Source organism: Melanostigma gelatinosum (assembly GCF_949748355.1).
Source record: "Melanostigma gelatinosum genome assembly, chromosome: 4".
NCBI lineage: Eukaryota > Metazoa > Chordata > Actinopteri > Perciformes > Zoarcidae > Melanostigma > Melanostigma gelatinosum.
The window spans coordinates 2,426,936-2,444,730 of record NC_136637.1 but is presented as its reverse complement, the minus strand read 5'-3'; the positions used below and the strand labels follow the sequence as shown (position 1 = coordinate 2,444,730).

General features: G+C 42.7%; 1 protein-coding gene across 1 annotated transcript in view; it reads right to left on the bottom strand.

The window, feature by feature from the left end:
* Positions 1–17,795, bottom strand: part of mcf2l2 (MCF.2 cell line derived transforming sequence-like 2) — a 161,021-nt gene that overhangs the window by 17,720 nt on the left and 125,506 nt on the right. The window contains exons 26-29 of the mRNA XM_079267930.1: positions 10,461–10,497; positions 10,250–10,347; positions 6,517–6,612; positions 1,704–1,805 (exon numbers count right to left, since the gene is read on the bottom strand). Of these exons, the coding sequence (XP_079124056.1) occupies positions 1,704–1,805; positions 6,517–6,612; positions 10,250–10,347; positions 10,461–10,497 (333 nt within the window). The remainder of the gene's footprint in view (positions 1–1,703; positions 1,806–6,516; positions 6,613–10,249; positions 10,348–10,460; positions 10,498–17,795) is intronic.

Sequence of the window (17,795 nt, the reverse complement as noted above, 5' to 3'; positions counted from 1 at the left end):
GATGTAGCAGATTCATGTGCGTGATGTAGCAGATTCATGTGCATGATGTAGCAGATTCATGTGCATGATGTAGCAGATTCATGTGTGTGATGTAGCAGATTCATGTGTATGATGTAGCAGATTCATGTGTATGATGTAGCAGATTCATGTGCATGATGTAGCAGATTCATGTGCGTGATGTAGCAGATTCATGTGCATGATGTAGCAGATTCATGTGTATGATGAAGCAGATTCATGTGTATGATGTAGCAGATTCATGTGTATGATGTAGCAGATTCATGTGCGTGATGTAGCAGATTCATGTGTATGATGTAGCAGATTCATGTGCATGATGTAGCAGATTCATGTGCATGATGTAGCAGATTCATGTGCATGATGTAGCAGATTCATGTGCATGATGTAGCAGATTCATGTGTATGATGAAGCAGATTCATGTGTATGATGTAGCAGATTCATGTGTATGATGTAGCAGATTCATGTGCGTGATGTAGCAGATTCATGTGCGTGATGTAGCAGATTCATGTGCATGATGTAGCAGATTCATGTGCATGATGTAGCAGATTCATGTGTATGATGTAGCAGATTCATGTGTATGATGTAGCAGATTCATGTGTATGATGTAGCAGATTCATGTGCGTGATGTAGCAGATTCATGTGCATGATGTAGCAGATTCATGTGCATGATGTAGCAGATTCATGTGTATGATGTAGCAGATTCATGTGTATGATGTAGCAGATTCATGTGCATGATGTAGCAGATTCATGTGTATGATGAAGCAGATTCATGTGCGTGATGTAGCAGATTCATGTGCATGATGTAGCAGATTCATGTGCATGATGTAGCAGATTCATGTGCATGATGTAGCAGGTTCATGTGTATGATGTAGCAGATTCATGTGCATGATGTAGCAGATTCATGTGTATGATGTAGCAGATTCATGTGTGTGATGTAGCAGATTCATGTGTATGATGTAGCAGATTCATGTGCATGATGTAGCAGATTCATGTGCATGATGTAGCAGGTTCATGTGTATGATGTAGCAGATTCATGTGCATGATGTAGCAGATTCATGTGTATGATGTAGCAGATTCATGTGCATGATGTAGCAGATTCATGTGCATGATGTAGCAGATTCATGTGTGTGATGTAGCAGATTCATGTGTATGATGTAGCAGATTCATGTGTGTGATGTAGCAGATTCATGTGTATGATGTAGCAGATTCATGTGTATGATGTAGCAGATTCATGTGCATGATGTAGCAGATTCATGTGTGTGATGTAGCAGATTCATGTGTATGATGTAGCAGATTCATGTGTATGATGTAGCAGATTCATGTGTGTGATGTAGCAGATTCATGTGTATGATGTAGCAGATTCATGTGTATGATGGAGCAAATTCATGTGTATGATATAGCAGATTTTTTTAAAGAAATTCCAGTTGTCCTTTAAGGTAACAGCCGAAGATATTTTTATTCATGCTGGCCTTTTCTTTGCATTAAATTATCTTCAGTTCATTCAATACTGCATGACCGAAATAACTTCTAATAATCTAGCAATGCAGTGTGATAAACAGTTTTCTACCTGTTTGAGCTACACTTTGTGTACATTCATTCGTCTGCTGTGTGTTTCGTGAACGTGAAGCGCTTAAGAGTGTAAATACAGAAATAACAAAACGTGGAGGCCGGAACACTTTGTCAGATACCTTTTGTGCGTCGTGTGGCGAAGGAAGAGGAGGAAGAAGAGGAGGTGAGAGAGGAGGTGAGAGAGAAGCGGCGGGTGACCACTGCCTCCTTAGTAGCAGGCTCTACAGCCGGAGAGGACGGGAGGGAGGAGGAGCCGTGGAGACAGGAAGAGAGAAATAGATGAAGCCGAGGAGGAGGGTCAGAGAGACGATTATAAATGGAAGAAAAAACAAGGGGAGAGCAGCTTTTCACCTAAATAATGAAGAATAATACCAATGTAAGTTTATCCTGAACATTTATCAAACAATACAAATGACTTCAAGAGAGACAAGTGAAATCCATGAAACAACAAGCAAATGAAAAGAAGAAGCAGGAAATATCTCAAGTTCCACTTCCTGCTTTCATCCTCATCTCAAGGTCTTCCTCAGTGGATGGAGTCTGCCGAGGTCACATCTCCATGACAACTAAGTATGAAACTTTGGTCACGTGATAACAAGTGGTCGTATAGGGAAGGACGATTGTATTATAAATCCAATGCAAACTCTATCCAGCCTGTGTGGATGACCATGAGATGCAATTGACAGCCCCATATAAAGCTAGTAAGGAAAGCCTTGAGTGGAGTTTTGGGTCAAAGTGTTTCAGAGGATTGTGAACTGGTAGACAGTTGATTCTGCTTGAAGTGATAACTTATGTGATATTTCTTATTTCTTCATTGAATTGAATTGAATGTTTTGTTCCTCTACACACAGTATTTAAATGAATCTGAGTACACAGAACACACTGAACAGTTTTCATTGGACATTGTTTCTATTGGAATTTTCAGCTGTTGAGCACAAAATAAATTGAAACCCTCTGCATAGCATGATACTACAGGGTACATATGTATGCTCTAGTTCCTTTGGCAAACGGACCCTTCACTGTTCATTTTGGGCTGTTAGAAACTGTTTGTGATGAAACGAAAAAGAAGCTGCCGGTGTAATCAAGACAGATATTCATAAAGGATTTCACTGCATGTGTTTTATGTCTTGTATAACAGGTGTTAGTTATGGAATCCCTGAGAGGCAAATGTGTCTATGACTTAACAGGTGAAAAAAAGGTTTTGCTCAGATAATCTTTAAGTTAATATAAGTTCATATTTTTTTGTTATCTTTGAAACAGTTGGGAAAAAACAGGATCATTTTTCTATTTTACTTTTTGTTCCATATGTGAAAACAGCTTAAAACTAATTTGGCAGGTCATTTTTTTCCCTTACATTACAGTCATTCAGCAGACGCTTTAACCAAAGCAACTTACAATTCAGAGTCTATCACATTTCTACACCGTAGGCACAACTACGGGAGCAGTTGTTGGGGTTAAGTGTCCTGCTCAAGGACACATCGACATGTGACTAGCAGAGCCAGAGCCGGGGATTGAACCGCCGACCCTCTGATTGAAAGACGGCCCTGCTAACCACCTAGCCACAGTCGCTCAATTCCTTGGATCAGTTTAAGTTGTTGTTGCTGTCGTACTCGTTTTCCATCATAAGAGGCTGAAGTGTACGCCTACCCCTTCTAAAGAGGATTAAGAGCACTCTAAACACCAGCTACATTATGTCAATTAAAACTCACGAGGAAGAAGAATGTGGGGTAGTGGTGCACTTCACCCTTTTCTGGCCAAAATGAGTATTACTACTGCCAACAAACAAATTGCTTATTAAACTTAGTTTCCGCCTGTTTTCACAGAAACAGAAACCCATGATGATCCAGGCAGAGCTTTTCTTCCACCTGTTCTTAAATAACAAACACCAGACCAGACTTAGACAACGGATCAAGAGAATGTTTGTTTCTTACTCGACTCTCAGGCCTCAGTAGATTAGAACTAGACAAAATCAAGCAGATGACCATTTGATGACTATTCACTCAATGAGACTTTACCACTCTACCTCTTCAGCATGGACGTTAAATTGTACCCGACCCAACAGCCCTGCAGCTTTATAGTGGAGCAGCTTTCACTTATTTCTAAGGACGTTTGACATCAATTGACTAGCCACCTATTGACATCAATGTAGATGACTGGGGCTAACCATGTTGACAACCTGCAGGTTGAACCGATCTCTAACTCCCGAGTCAGAATGTCAGAGTGCTCGCAATTCACAGGACGGAGCAGACAGAGTGGCCCTTGATTCCACTCCTTTCTTCAGAGATCTAACATGTTGGGCTTATCTCAGGGAGCACTCATGTTAATGGTGAGTCCATTCACCTGCCAACGACTCTGCATTGATTTCCACCTCATAGTGCAGACAGCCCATTCAGCGCTAAGGGCAATGCTCAGGGCTGTGTAGCTCAGGGTACTTACTTCACGAGGACTACATATATATCCAGTCATTATAATAGAGATGAGATGATTGATTGTTAGAGTTGAGGGCTAGAATTCAGTTAAAGTAATGAGCAACGCCTAAGTGCTGTATGTTCTGGTCATTGACTGCGATAGCCCAATAGATGCGAGTACAATGAATTCATTCTACAAGAATCAAAAGGAAACTGCTTTTCTAGAAGATAAAGAGGAGGCTGGTATTACAAATTGCCAGGATGGCATGAATTTGAAATATCTTTCAAAACCACAGATATTACATTACAGTCATTTAGTCTTTTATCCAAAGCGACTTACAATTCAGATTCTATCACATACACCGTAGGCACAGCTACGAGAGCAATTTTGGGGTTAAGTGTCTTGCTCAAGGACACATCGACATGCAACTAGCGGACCCGGGGATTGAACCACCGATCCTCTGATTGAAGGCAACCCTGCTCTCCACTTAGCCACAGTCGCCCACAGTAGTCTTCTTCTATAACAGCCTCCACTCTTCTAGGATTAAGCTTTCCACCAGCTCTCTATTTATTTTATATTTCACTTTATCTTATATTTCACTTTATTTACATTTTACTTTATCTTATATTTTCTGTAAATTTAATTTCTACTTTGCATTGTTGATTGTTGTTGATTGTTGTTAAATGTTGCGCACCTCCCGTCAAATTCCTTGTATGTTCAACATACAATGGCAACAAACGGTTTCTGATTCTGATTCTGAGATGTTGGACATGGCTTCAGGGATTTGCTCCCATTCAGCCACAAGTGCAGGTCCATCCCTGATGTGGGGGGGATACGATCTGTGCAGGCCAATGAAGATCTTCCTACCAAAGTCGTGAAAATGTAGGGATGTCCACATACCTTTGGTCATATAGTCTTCCTCCTTTACATTTACACTTATTCCACCTGTACAACAGTCATGTCATTTTCACCAATATGCTAACCCGACACGCCAGAAGTTTTGTCACACAGAAGGGTTAGGGTTAGGGTTAGGGTCTGATGAGTCATTGGAAACTGCTTGGAAAGGGGCAGGCCCTTTCAAAAGATACTTGGCAGTGATTGGATGAACCAGTCAGTCAGGAGGAGAGTGAAAAGCCTTCAGTGTCGTTCTTTGCTCTTCTCTCAATGAAGAAATGCTCTCCAGTTGCCATAGAACTTATGCTATTGCAGCAGCTACGCTAAGCTTGTTGTTGACCAAACAGCTGATGTGGTTCAGACATAAACACATTACTTGAAGCCTGACAAGATGGATTTTGGCATCTTGTGATATCACGAGAAACCAGCTACCGTGTAAGGTGACCAATTTGCTGCACTACTCTTTTATTCTCATTCTTTGATTTGTATTGCTTTGCAGTTCTCTTATTTGGTGCTGAGCTACTGTCCAATGCAAGCATTCTGCAGATGTCTATAGAAAGAGGCTTTTAATGAGAAACGTGTGCAGGAAGTTCCAACACTACATTTGTGGACGGCTACATTTCTTTTCTTTTAAAGATAATTCTTTGGCACTTTGCTCATATTTGACAAGTTACAATGGAGAGAGAGGCGGGATTTGAACCACTTTTAAGGTTATATGGTGTGTGTTACCCACACACTAGAGAAACCCAGATCAACACAGTGGTTAGAATGACGTAACTCTGTTATCGTACTGATGAAATTAGTGGTGTGGAAATGTACACGAGAGTGAATTCATTAGTGGTGAAGACAATGCGTACACATGGAGGAAGTGTTGAGATTGAAGCAAATAGGAGCAGATAAGAAAAAGCCTTTTTTTCAATCAATTACAATCAAATATATTCTTAACAGGAAATAATGTCTCTAATATAAGCCTGATTCCTGGTTTTCGCTGCATTGAAGCTGAATAAAATATACCATTTGACCAAAGCCGAACTTCATGGCCTCCAAAAATGTTAATACGTCTCCAAATGTCAAAAGGGGCTTAAATATTAGAGGGACATTTAGCGCAGTGCTGCACCGCAGAATTAAGCTTTGCTGTGGTGTCACCAGTGCCAGGACTCCGGCAGACTCTCTTTCTATCATTCTGTCTCGCTCCTGCTGTCTCCCTGTCTTCATATGCTGTCTCTTCAACAGCTCTCCGTCCCTCTCTTTCCTGAATCACAGCTTCCTTGTTTGAGGGCGGGGAAGATGCAGAGGTTACTGACGTGAGCAGATGAAAGCAGAGAAAGAGTGGAGGGAGATCTGGCCTTCATTATGCTGACACGCTGCGAGCGGTGGGTCACACAGAGAGACAACTACGAGATACCCACCGGCACAGAAATCTATATAACATGTGAGGAGGAGAAAGACAAGGACAAGAGCAGTTCTGTGACTGGAGAGTGGAGACTGAAGAAAGGACAGAGGCAAGGTAGATGCTGCGGAAGTGCACAATGATGACTGGTATCACGATGATGACATGTGAACAGACGATGTTGACGGAGATGCCAGTGACGGTGGTGATCACGTAAGTGAGCGCTTGCATAGGGCCGTTACCTGCTGGAAGAGACCTCCTGTTGGAAAGCCCCTGCAAGGTGAAGCGTTTCCTAGCATTAGCAGCCGAGTGGCCTGATTGGCCGGCTGAAGCATCGACTGAGTGGGAAAGCGAGAGAGAGCAGGGTTTAGTACAGAGGGGAAGAAGGAGAGAAGGCCTTGTGAAATGTTCCATGTTGGTGCCCATATGATACATGGGTTTCAGCACTTTTCTTTCTCGCTACCCAATAGTTTGTATGTTTGGTAGTTCTTTTGTCACTTTTCTTTAATTTTCACAAAATATGCCAAACTGCTCAGTGCATCAGTGATAACTTGTGGCTGAATAAAATGTCCTGCTAACCGACATGACGAACAAGTTCATCGCATTGATTTTTCTCAGTGGCTGTTTCTGTTCCTTCATGATTCACTAAAGCTTAAAACCCCCCATCAGAAGATTCAATGTGTCATGTTATATGAGCTGCAAAGATAAAATCTATCTAAATTGATAAATATACAAAATATAGAAAAAAAGGTGGCGTCGGCCTATAGTCTATGTTAGCCATCTGTGTGTTCACTGTGCCACTAAGAGAGGCTGTAGAGTCCATGTATGCTTCGATAGTGGGTTATCACGGTGCTAAATTGGCTTCAAAACCGCAGTCAACAAACCAATGGGTGATGTCACGGGGACTACATCCACTTCTTATATACAGTCTGTGGTTGAAACATCACCAGTTTGAGACAGACTATAATAGCATAATTTGTTATAGAATATCTAGATGCAGATCACAGTTTAATATCAGGTGTGAACGATGGCTCAAATCACTGCACTGGAAACACTAAAACCTTTTGCACAAACACACAGCTTCACATGTCTCGACACGCTGACAAGCCGACACCTCCTGAACATTCTGACAAATACTGACACATCGAGGACTCATGTGTGTTTGTTTGTGTTAATCATCAGAGGGAAGCAGCTAACCAGCGCTGAGATGTCAGTGAAAAGTGTTCCTGTCTGCTCAGCGTGTGTGTGTGTATTGCAGCTCTAGTGGGAGTTATCTTCTTACTGCTGTCTCTTTTTGTCTCAGTGTCTTCACGCCCCTCCACCTCTCCATCACCGCCCAGTCGTCGCAGATGTATCAGTCTCATCAACGTCATCAGCTTCATCAACCTCATCAGCCTCATCAACCTCATCAGCCTCATCAGCCTCATCAGCCTCGTCAACCTCATCAACCTCATCAGCTTTATCAACCTCATCAGCCTCATCAACCTCATCACCCTCATCAGCCTCATCAGCCTCATCAACCTCATCAGCCTCATCAACCTCATCAGCCTCATCAGCTTTATCAACCTCATCAGCCTCATCAACCTCATCACCCTCATCAGCCTCATCAGCCTCATCAACCTCATCAGCCTCATCAACCTCATCAGCCTCATCAGCTTCATCAGCTTCATTAACCTCATCAACCTCATCACCCTCATCAGCCTCATCAGCCTCATCAGCCTCATCAGCCTCATCAACCTCATCAACCTCATCAGCTTTATCAACCTCATCAGCCTCATCAACCTCATCACCCTCATCAGCCTCATCAGCCTCATCAACCTCATCAGCCTCATCAACCTCATCAGCCTCATCAGCTTCATCAGCTTCATTAACCTCATCAACCTCATCACCCTCATCAGCCTCATCAGCCTCATCAGCCTCATCAACCTCATCACCCTCATCAGCCTCATCAACCTCATCAACCTCATCAGCCTCATCAGCTTCATCAGCCTGAGCAGAATCATCAACCTCATCAGCTTCATCAGCCTCATCAGCCTCATCAACCTCATCAGCTTCATCAGCTTCATCAACCTCATCACCCTCATCAGCCTCATCAGCCTCATCAGCTTCATCAACCTCATCAGCCTCATCATCTTCATCAGCCTGAACAGAATCATCAACCTCATCAGCTTCATCAACCTCATCAGCCTCATCCGCTTTATCAGCCTGAGCAGAATCATCAACCTCATCAGCTTCATCAACCTCATCAGCCTCATCCGCTTCATCAGCCTGAGCAGAGTCATCAACCTCATCAGCTTCATCAGCCTCATCAGCCTCATCAACCTCATCAGCGTGAGCAGAATCATCAACCTCATCAGCTTCATCAGCCTCATCAACCTCATCAGCCTCATCAGCTTCATCAGCCTGAGCATAATCATCAACCTCATCAGCCTGAGCAGAATCATCAGCCTCATCAGCCTGAGCAGAATCATAAGCCTCATTAGCTTCATCAGCTTCATCAGCTTCATCAACCTCATCAGCTTCATCAGCCTGAGCAGAATCATCAACCTCATCAGCTTCATCAGCCTCATCAGCCTCATCAGTCTCATCAGCTTCATCAGCCTCATCAACCTCATCAGCCTGAGCAGAATCATCAACCTCATCATCCTCATCAGTCTCATCAGCTTCATCAGCCTCCTCAGCTTCATCAACCTCATCAGCCTGAGCAGAATCATCAGCCTCATCAGCCTCATCAGTCTCATCAGCTTCATCAACCTCATCAGTCTCATCAGCCTAATCAGCCTGAGCAGAATCATCAGCCACCACCACCCATCTGGACTCCATTGGGGGATTTATCTTGCTGCTCCTCAGGGCAGACGGCCCTCAATTACTCATCTGCCCTTAGAGACTAAGCACCAAAGACTAGGCTTTATTATCTTCTCTTGTAATACACAATTATCTTTCCTTCATTCGCTTAAATGCATCATCATCAATACAGACAAACCTGAGAAATAAGATGCAGGGAGGGGAGGGAAGAGGCAGAATGGAGCAAGGGCAAGGAGAGGAGATGGTGTGGTAAAAAAAAACAGCAGAGGGTAGAGGAGGAATGTTAAAAAAGAGAAGACAAAGCAGTGGGTAGGAGAGAGAGAGACAGAGAGAGAGACAGAGAGAGAGAGACAGAGAGAGAGAGAGAGAGAAAAGGTGTGAATGGATGTGAGCAGACAGGTTTGGGTTGGGACAGTTGCTTTTGTAATAGTGGCCAGGCACCCATTTGAGGGGTGAGACCAAAAACAACAGCTGCTGTCAACTGTCCCTAACCTTTACCTTCAGACGAGCAGTAGGGATTGGAAGAGTGGGGGGAGAGTGTGTGTGTGTGTGTGTGTGTGTGTGTGTGTGTGTGTGTGTGTGTGTGTGTGTGTGTGTGTGTGTGTGTGTGTGTGTGTGTGTGTGTGTGTGTGTGTGTGTGTGTGTGTGTGTGTGTGTTCAAAGCCAATTCAGAGTAAGAGCGGGGCTGGAGTGGAGAAAAAACACAAAGAAAACAGAAAAGCAAACTCCCTTTTGCCATCAAAATTAGTACGTATACACAGGTTTTTGTAAACGTGGGAAAACTGGCTATAAATAAGCGACAGACTCATTTCCCATTGGCAGTAGACAAGTTTTTTTTTTCTGGTGTGTCACGTCCAGTGCCACAAGCACGCTGGAATACAGGGTTAGTAAACAGTGAAAATATTACGGTGGTTACTTTGTTTTCATATCTGTTAATTATTCAGTCTGGACGAATGAACGATGTTTCAGCGCTGCTTGGACAGAAACAGAACTTTTATTTCTTTCTACACTATGTTGCAACAGAAAACGATACGATCTGCAGCCTAAAGGGATCACACTTCATTTCCATCTGCAGTTTATACCTGTTCCTCTACAAAGTAATGGGAAATAACAAAGGAACATTTATAAAGAGTTCTCTTGGTTGGAGTGTGTTCTAAAGGGACCTCTCACCTCTCTTCTGCCTCATATTGGGGCTGGGGTTGCTTCTCCTGAAGCCAGACTCTGGACTCGATGAATCGGACTGTCTCAGCGCCATCTTACGCACATTCCTGCAGTACATGGAGCACAGGGACCGTTTTTTTAACTCTTATATTCGGGGTTTTTGTGCTGAGAAGATTTATTATGTCATGCTGCAGTTTGTGAGATGAAGTTGGTTGCTGACCTCATGGGGGCCCCGTAGATGTTAAGCTGGCTGGCTTCTGTGAACACAATAGAGACATTACGTTTTACTGTTCATCAAACCGTTGCATTGTTTCTTCATTGACAATTATCCCTGTGACTTTTACAGAAATCATTCATGGAAGCATTCTCTGGTCTGCCGCCTCAATGGTCGCAACTCAGACTACTTGGTAATGATTAGGGAGAGATCAGACAGTGTCTGTGTCCCAAAAGATCAACTCCTACTGAGAGTGACCAGTCATCATCCAACAATACTGCATGATGTTCATTTAGTAAATTATAGTCCCATTTACAGTCAAATAGACCATAAAGCAGGGTGTGCTTTAGAGGCGGGGCTACCTTGTGATTGACAGGTCGCTACCAGAGTCGTAGACGGCGGGTCTACCACAGCGTTACTCCTCTGCAGTGCAAACATAGTCACTTTCATTCACTGGATACAAAAAAACAAGATGGTGACGTCAAAAATGCTAAACTCAAGGCTTCAAAACCGCAGTCTACAAACCAATGGGTGAAGTCACAACGACTACGTCCACTTTTTATACACAGTCTATGTGATAAAGCAGGAAGGCAGAGGAGAGGTTCTTTTTTGCCTCCAATGTATTCGCAGCAGTCAGCATAATGCGAAGTTAAACTCTAGCGATTGGATAGCTTTTTCTACGCTTCAGTGAAAATGTGATAAACTGTCACGTAGATGAGCAACATCACTAATGATGAAGCCAGTGGTGGCCGTCAGGGCCAGCAAGGCCTTCTCTGCTGGCCTAAACACAATCACAAAGTTATAGCTATTTTATAATTTAATAATTATTCACAAATACACGACATGTATTATCATTTGTTTCCCCTTTGGTCAAACAGAAAGCTAGCGAGCAGATCTTAGTGTTTAGTAAGAGCAGGTTGAAACATATGTAAGAGAAGTTATGACATTTTTATCGTTTTGCTTGGTGTAGATTCTTTTTTTTTTACTTAGCTGTGTTTTTTTTAAATGGCTGTAGGAGGAGAAACGGATTTCTGGAGAAGGACAGTTCCAGAAAAACTGGACATCGTATCAAAGGGTCGGTCAACCACATAGCTAGCAGCCCTGACCCAGCATGGAAAAGGTATTTCTGGCTGACAGCGTCGGAGAAGCGTTGCACATGTTATGGCTGAGAATGCGTTTCATTTGCAACTGAGCGCTTGGTGTTTGGAGCTGTTTGGAGCTACGCTAACCTGAGGTGGCTAACCATGGCAGCTACAAGACACCATAGCACAACAGGACACTCACAAGCTACGGTGCTTTTGAAAACTTTTGGTGAGACCCGAGTGGATCTACAACTCAACGAACACGTTCACAGGAGGACCTCAGGCTGGAACTGAACCGCACCGATGTTCTGAACAACTGCGGCATTAAACTCTTTGTTAACGAAGAAAGCAGGATGGTGTAATAGGAAAAAATGTTTTTATTCTGCTCCCTGCTTAGTTCTCCTTGGACGGACAGCGCCTGCTGTATCATAAACCTCAACCTTAACCTAAACATCCACATAGCTGTATCATAAACCTCCACCTTAACATAAACATCCACATAGCTGTATCATAAACATCCACCTTAACATAAACATCCACATAGCTGTATCATAAACCTCCACCTTAACATAAACATCCACATAGCTGTATCATAAACATCCACCTTAACATAAACATCCACATAGCTGTATCATAAACCTCCACCTTAACATAAACATCCACATAGCTGTATCATAAACCTCCACCTTAACCTAAACATCCACATCGCTGTATCATAAACCTCCACCTTAACCTAAACATCCACATAGCTGAATCATAAACCTCCACCTTAACATAAACATCCACATAGCTGTATCATAAACCTCCACCTTAACCTAAACATCCACATAGCTGAATCATAAACCTCCACCTTAACATAAACATCCACATAGCTGTATCATAAACCTCCACCTTAACCTAAACATCCACATAGCTGTATCATAAACCTCCACCTTAACCTAAACATCCACATAGCTGTATCATAAACCTCCACCTTAACCTAAACATCCACATAGCTGTATCATAAACCTCCACCTTAACATAAACATCCACATAGCTGTATCATAAACCTCCACCTTAACCTAAACATCCACATAGCTGAATCATAAACCTCCACCTTAACATAAACATCCACATAGCTGTATCATAAACCTCCACCTTAACCTAAACATCCACATAGCTGTATCATAAACCTCCACCTTAACCTAAACATCCACATAGCTGTATCATAAACCTCCACCTTAACCTAAACATCCACATAGCTGTATCATAAACCTCCACCTTAACATAAACATCCACATAGCTGTATCATAAACCTCCACCTTAACCTAAACATCCACATAGATGTATCATAAACCTCCACCTTAACATAAACATCCACATAGCTGTATCATAAACCTCCACCTGAACATAAACATCCACATAGCTGTATCATAAACCTCCACCTTAACCTAAACATCCACATAGCTGTATCATAAACCTCCACCTTAACCTAAACATCCACATAGCTGTATCATAAACCTCCACCTTAACATAAACATCCACATCGCTGTATCATAAACCTCCAACTTAACCTAAACATCCACATAGCTGTATCATAAACCTCCACCTTAACATAAACATCCACATAGCTGTATCATAAACCTCCACCTTAACATAAACATCCACATAGCTGTATCATAAACCTCCACCTTAACATAAACATCCATATAGCTGTATCATAAACCTCCACCTTAACATAAACATCCACATAGCTGTATCATAAACCTCCACCTTAACCTAAACATCCACATAGCTGTATCATAAACCTCCACCTTAACATAAACATCCATATAGCTGTATCATAAACCTCCACCTTAACATAAACATCCACATAGCTGTATCATAAACCTCCACCTTAACATAAACATCCACATAGCTGTATCATAAACTTCCACCTTAACATAAACATCCACATAGCTGTATCATAAACCTCCACCTTAACATAAACATCCACATAGCTGTATCATAAACCTCCACCTTAACATAAACATCCACATCGCTGTATCATAAACCTCCACCTTAACCTAAACATCCACATAGCTGTATCATAAACCTCCACCTTAACATAAACATCCACATAGCTGTATCATAAACCTCCACCTTAACCTAAACATCCACATCGCTGTATCATAAACCTCCACCTTAACCTAAACATCCACATAGCTGTATCAGAAACCTCCACCTTAACATAAACATCCACATAGATGTATCAGAAACCTCCACCTTAACATAAACATCCACATAGATGTATCAGAAACCTCCACCTTAACATAAACATCCACATAGCTGTATCATAAACCTCCACCTTAACATAAACATCCACATAGCTGTATCATAAACCTCCACCTTAACATAAACATCCACATAGCTGTATCATAAACCTCCACCTTAACATAAACATCCACATCGCTGTATCATAAACCTCCACCTTAACCTAAACATCCACATAGCTGTATCATAAACCTCCACCTTAACATAAACATCCACATAGCTGTATCATAAACCTCTACCTTAACCTAAACATCCACATCGCTGTATCATAAACCTCCACCTTAACCTAAACATACACATAGCTGTATCAGAAACCTCCACCTTAACATAAACATCCACATAGATGTATCAGAAACCTCCACCTTAACATAAACATCCACATAGATGTATCAGAAACCTCCACCTTAACATAAACATCCACATAGGTCAAAGAGCACAGGAGAAGACAATTGCAGGCCATACTGCAGGAGAACTGCTCTCTCTTTTGCTTGCAAGCAAATAAATTGACGATTACAACTTTGATCCTTCATCAAGACTCTGTTTCATTTGACATTGATTCGAAAACACTTTACACTTTTCTCCCGAATAGTTTCAGAAATATTCCACAACAATGGACTTGATCTTTAAGTGAAGAGCAGCTTTGGTGAGTGAACTGCTTTTGTTTTACATCTGCAGTATCGTTGCTACTGTTAGATTGTCTATGGTGTCGTTTTGATGATACGGTTGATATTGTTCCCTCTGATGTGAATAATATTTGAATGGCTCGTGTTCTTTGGTGTGCGGTGGAATACTGTTTTAGCGCTGCAGTGTTGCTGCATTGATTTGTCATGCTTTGTTAAATATATATAAATATATATGTTACTGGTTCTTGTGAGTTTGTTGTTGTCATCGTGTTAATTACATTGATTCTGACTATATGCATTGTCCGTTAATTACGAAGCATCTCATCATCGCGGTGTTAGGTTTGGACATTTGATTCTCTGTTTGGGCTGTTGTTTTCTTTCACTAAGCAATAATCATGGTCTGGAGAAATGGCTTGTGTGGCGATTGCTCTCGCCCTGTTTGAATCAGTAGGGAACAGCTAAACTCTGCGGGGAGAGTTCGCAGCGTGTGTGATGCTTTTGGTTTCCTGCTAAGCTAGTTTAGCTGAGCCTCCCGGAACACACGTGCGGGGCCTCAGCTGTTTTTTGTTATCGTTCCGGGTTCAAAAGGCCACAACAGCCTGTTGTCTGTTACGTGAGCGCAGTCCACCGAAAACATATTTCCCACAATTTCAGCTTGCATTTCCAAATGCACTAGTATTATTCAAACGTGCTGTTTGGTTCAGGGGGTGGGCTCACATGCTACTGAGCCATGTGGTAATTGTGTTAATTCACTGCCCTGATACAGGACAGGAACTAGTAGCAAGGTGAGTCCCTGTTACGCAGTCCCAGATAATAAATAAAAGAGGAGAAACAATGATGGGTAGCACTGTTTTCTTGATCAGCTGTGACTTCCAGAGCAGTGACATCTTTTACACCATAAAGCTTCACCTCTCCTTCCATTCCAACATTTCTGAGTAATCTCGATGCATTAAATCGCCCAAACTGCTGCGTCAACTAAGCTGTGTTCATTTCGCCGATAGAAATCACTGAGCGGCTTCTAAAAGACAGAAAAAAACATGGAAACACTGAAGTCACCGGGGACACAGTTTCACATATCAACCCATACCTAAACAAGAGGCTTGATAAATGCAACGTTAACAGATCTGGCCAGCCACAGGACTGATGAGTGACAAGAAACCTCCAGAGAAAGATCTAGTAAAATAACTGCAGACGGTGAGGCGCAGCCACGGCCAAATGCATAGCTCACATAAGTGAGGTACCAAGCTCTGTGAATGATCCCGCCTGTCGCCTCCCATTCCAAGTGACCAATGAAGCTGTCGCACAAATGCAGACTCAGCATGGAGCCATTCCACATGCTCCAAATATTGTATTCAGCAAAATGGATATATTTTCTCATCATGGATCCGGCCATGTTTTATTCATAACGGCTGGTCCAACAGCAGGGGCAGCGGTAAGGAGCAGTTACAGACACAGGCTTGCATCTCACAGTCCATTCTTTACAAACCCCTGGCATTGTGTTGGCTTGTTACTGTGAATATGACAAACATGTAGTCATCATGCAGTTCATTCTTCAGTTTTTCACTTCCCTCACACTACATATATACATGGCAACACGACTGCCTCCCGCTGACCCCACAGCTCTCTCTAGAGGACCAACTATCTGACCTGTAGTATATCTTTCTTTATTCTGAAGATGTTTAGTGATAGAAAAGACAGTAGGCTATAATACACATGATTTGGACTGATTTGTTTCAATGTTGCAATAGCACAACACTCTGCTTCAATGACGAACATTTTCAGTCGTAAAAATTTGATATTTTATAGGTCTCATGCTCGGGAATGAAAATATTTCTCGCTGGCGCCCCCTCACTTATTCTAACATGAGTAAATTCATTAATTGTGCCACCAATGGCTATACACAGTGTATATACAGTCCACTGTAGCTCTGTCAGCACCGTTACCGCTCTTTGCACCGTTGGCTGCTCTCCAGAGTGCGGCAGGCTGGAGGGAAGAGCTTGAGAATGACCCTGCTCCAACAGTCCCCCCCCCCACTGAAAACCTTCCCCCTGGCCCAGAAGCACCATGGGCTCAATGGAAAACACTAAACCGCCTCAGAACGAGAACTGGACGATCAAAAGCTGCTCTGGTCAGATGGGGCTCCAAGGCTGGCCCAACCACATGTGAATGTGGAGAAGCAGACCATACTATGGAGCATTGCCTTGTCTGCCCTCTACTACCCAACCCTGAGACTCAAAAGACCTTGCAGTGTTCAATGAAAATGCAAAGGACTGTGTCAAAAAATGGGAAACTGTCATATAACCATCACGCTTCAGTGACACGAGAAGAAGAAGAGTGCGGCAATCCCTCAATCATAGATACGTACTGAATTTGGAATTATGCACCAAAGTACATAAGTTGCATAACTAAAGTATCGTAAAATGAGTCAATGTTGACTTTTGTTTTCACACGGAACACGAACCCTCCAGGGTTTGTTTGACCCATTCATTCATCCATTCATCCAGACCTCCTCTCCATTACCAGGGTTGTGTATGAATTACAGTGCGCTACCTTCTGGAGGTAGAAGTACGATTCATTCTTGACCTTGGAAATAGTTCGAGGATGAGCTTTCACAAACCAGCTTCATCCAACGACACCTCATGCTCTTCTTCAGTTTGCCCAGTCGTCAGTGAGATCAGACATGAGTGGATGTTTATTCTTGAGCCCAGACACAGTCATTTGAACCCCCCAAAAAAGATGATGAAGATCTTGAGGTGTGGTTGAAAGCTCCAGAAAAAGCTAATGAATGGACCTTGAGTCAACGCCCAACTTTGGGGTTTCCTTTGAATTTTCCTGAAAGCCGTTTTTTGTTTTCAATGAGGATTCCATCTGTACAGATGTATTTCACATTATAATCCATCTCTTCCTCTTTTCTCTCATTCTCTCAGAGCTGAAATGACCGGCGCTCCTCTTCGTCCTCCCTCTCTCCACCCCTCCTTTCTCCTCTCTCAAGCCACCTTATTTCAGCCTCCATCTCCACCCTGAACATCTCTCCTCTCTCTCTGTCTGTCTCTTTGTCTCTCTCTACCCATCATTCTGCCTCCCTCTTCTCTTCTCTCCCCCACCACTTTCAATCTCCACCCTCTCCTTTTCCCATACCAATTTCATTCTCCCTCCCTGTCTTTGCTCCACCCTCCTCACATGGAGTCAGAGGTGTAAATCACACACACCGCTCGCTGGCTGCACTGGACCGTCAGAGCCTCCTACAGCCTCTGCTCTCCAGGCTTCATGACAGGGCTGCTGCATTATTAGTCACTCCACACACACACACACACACACACACACACACACACACAGGTTGTCAG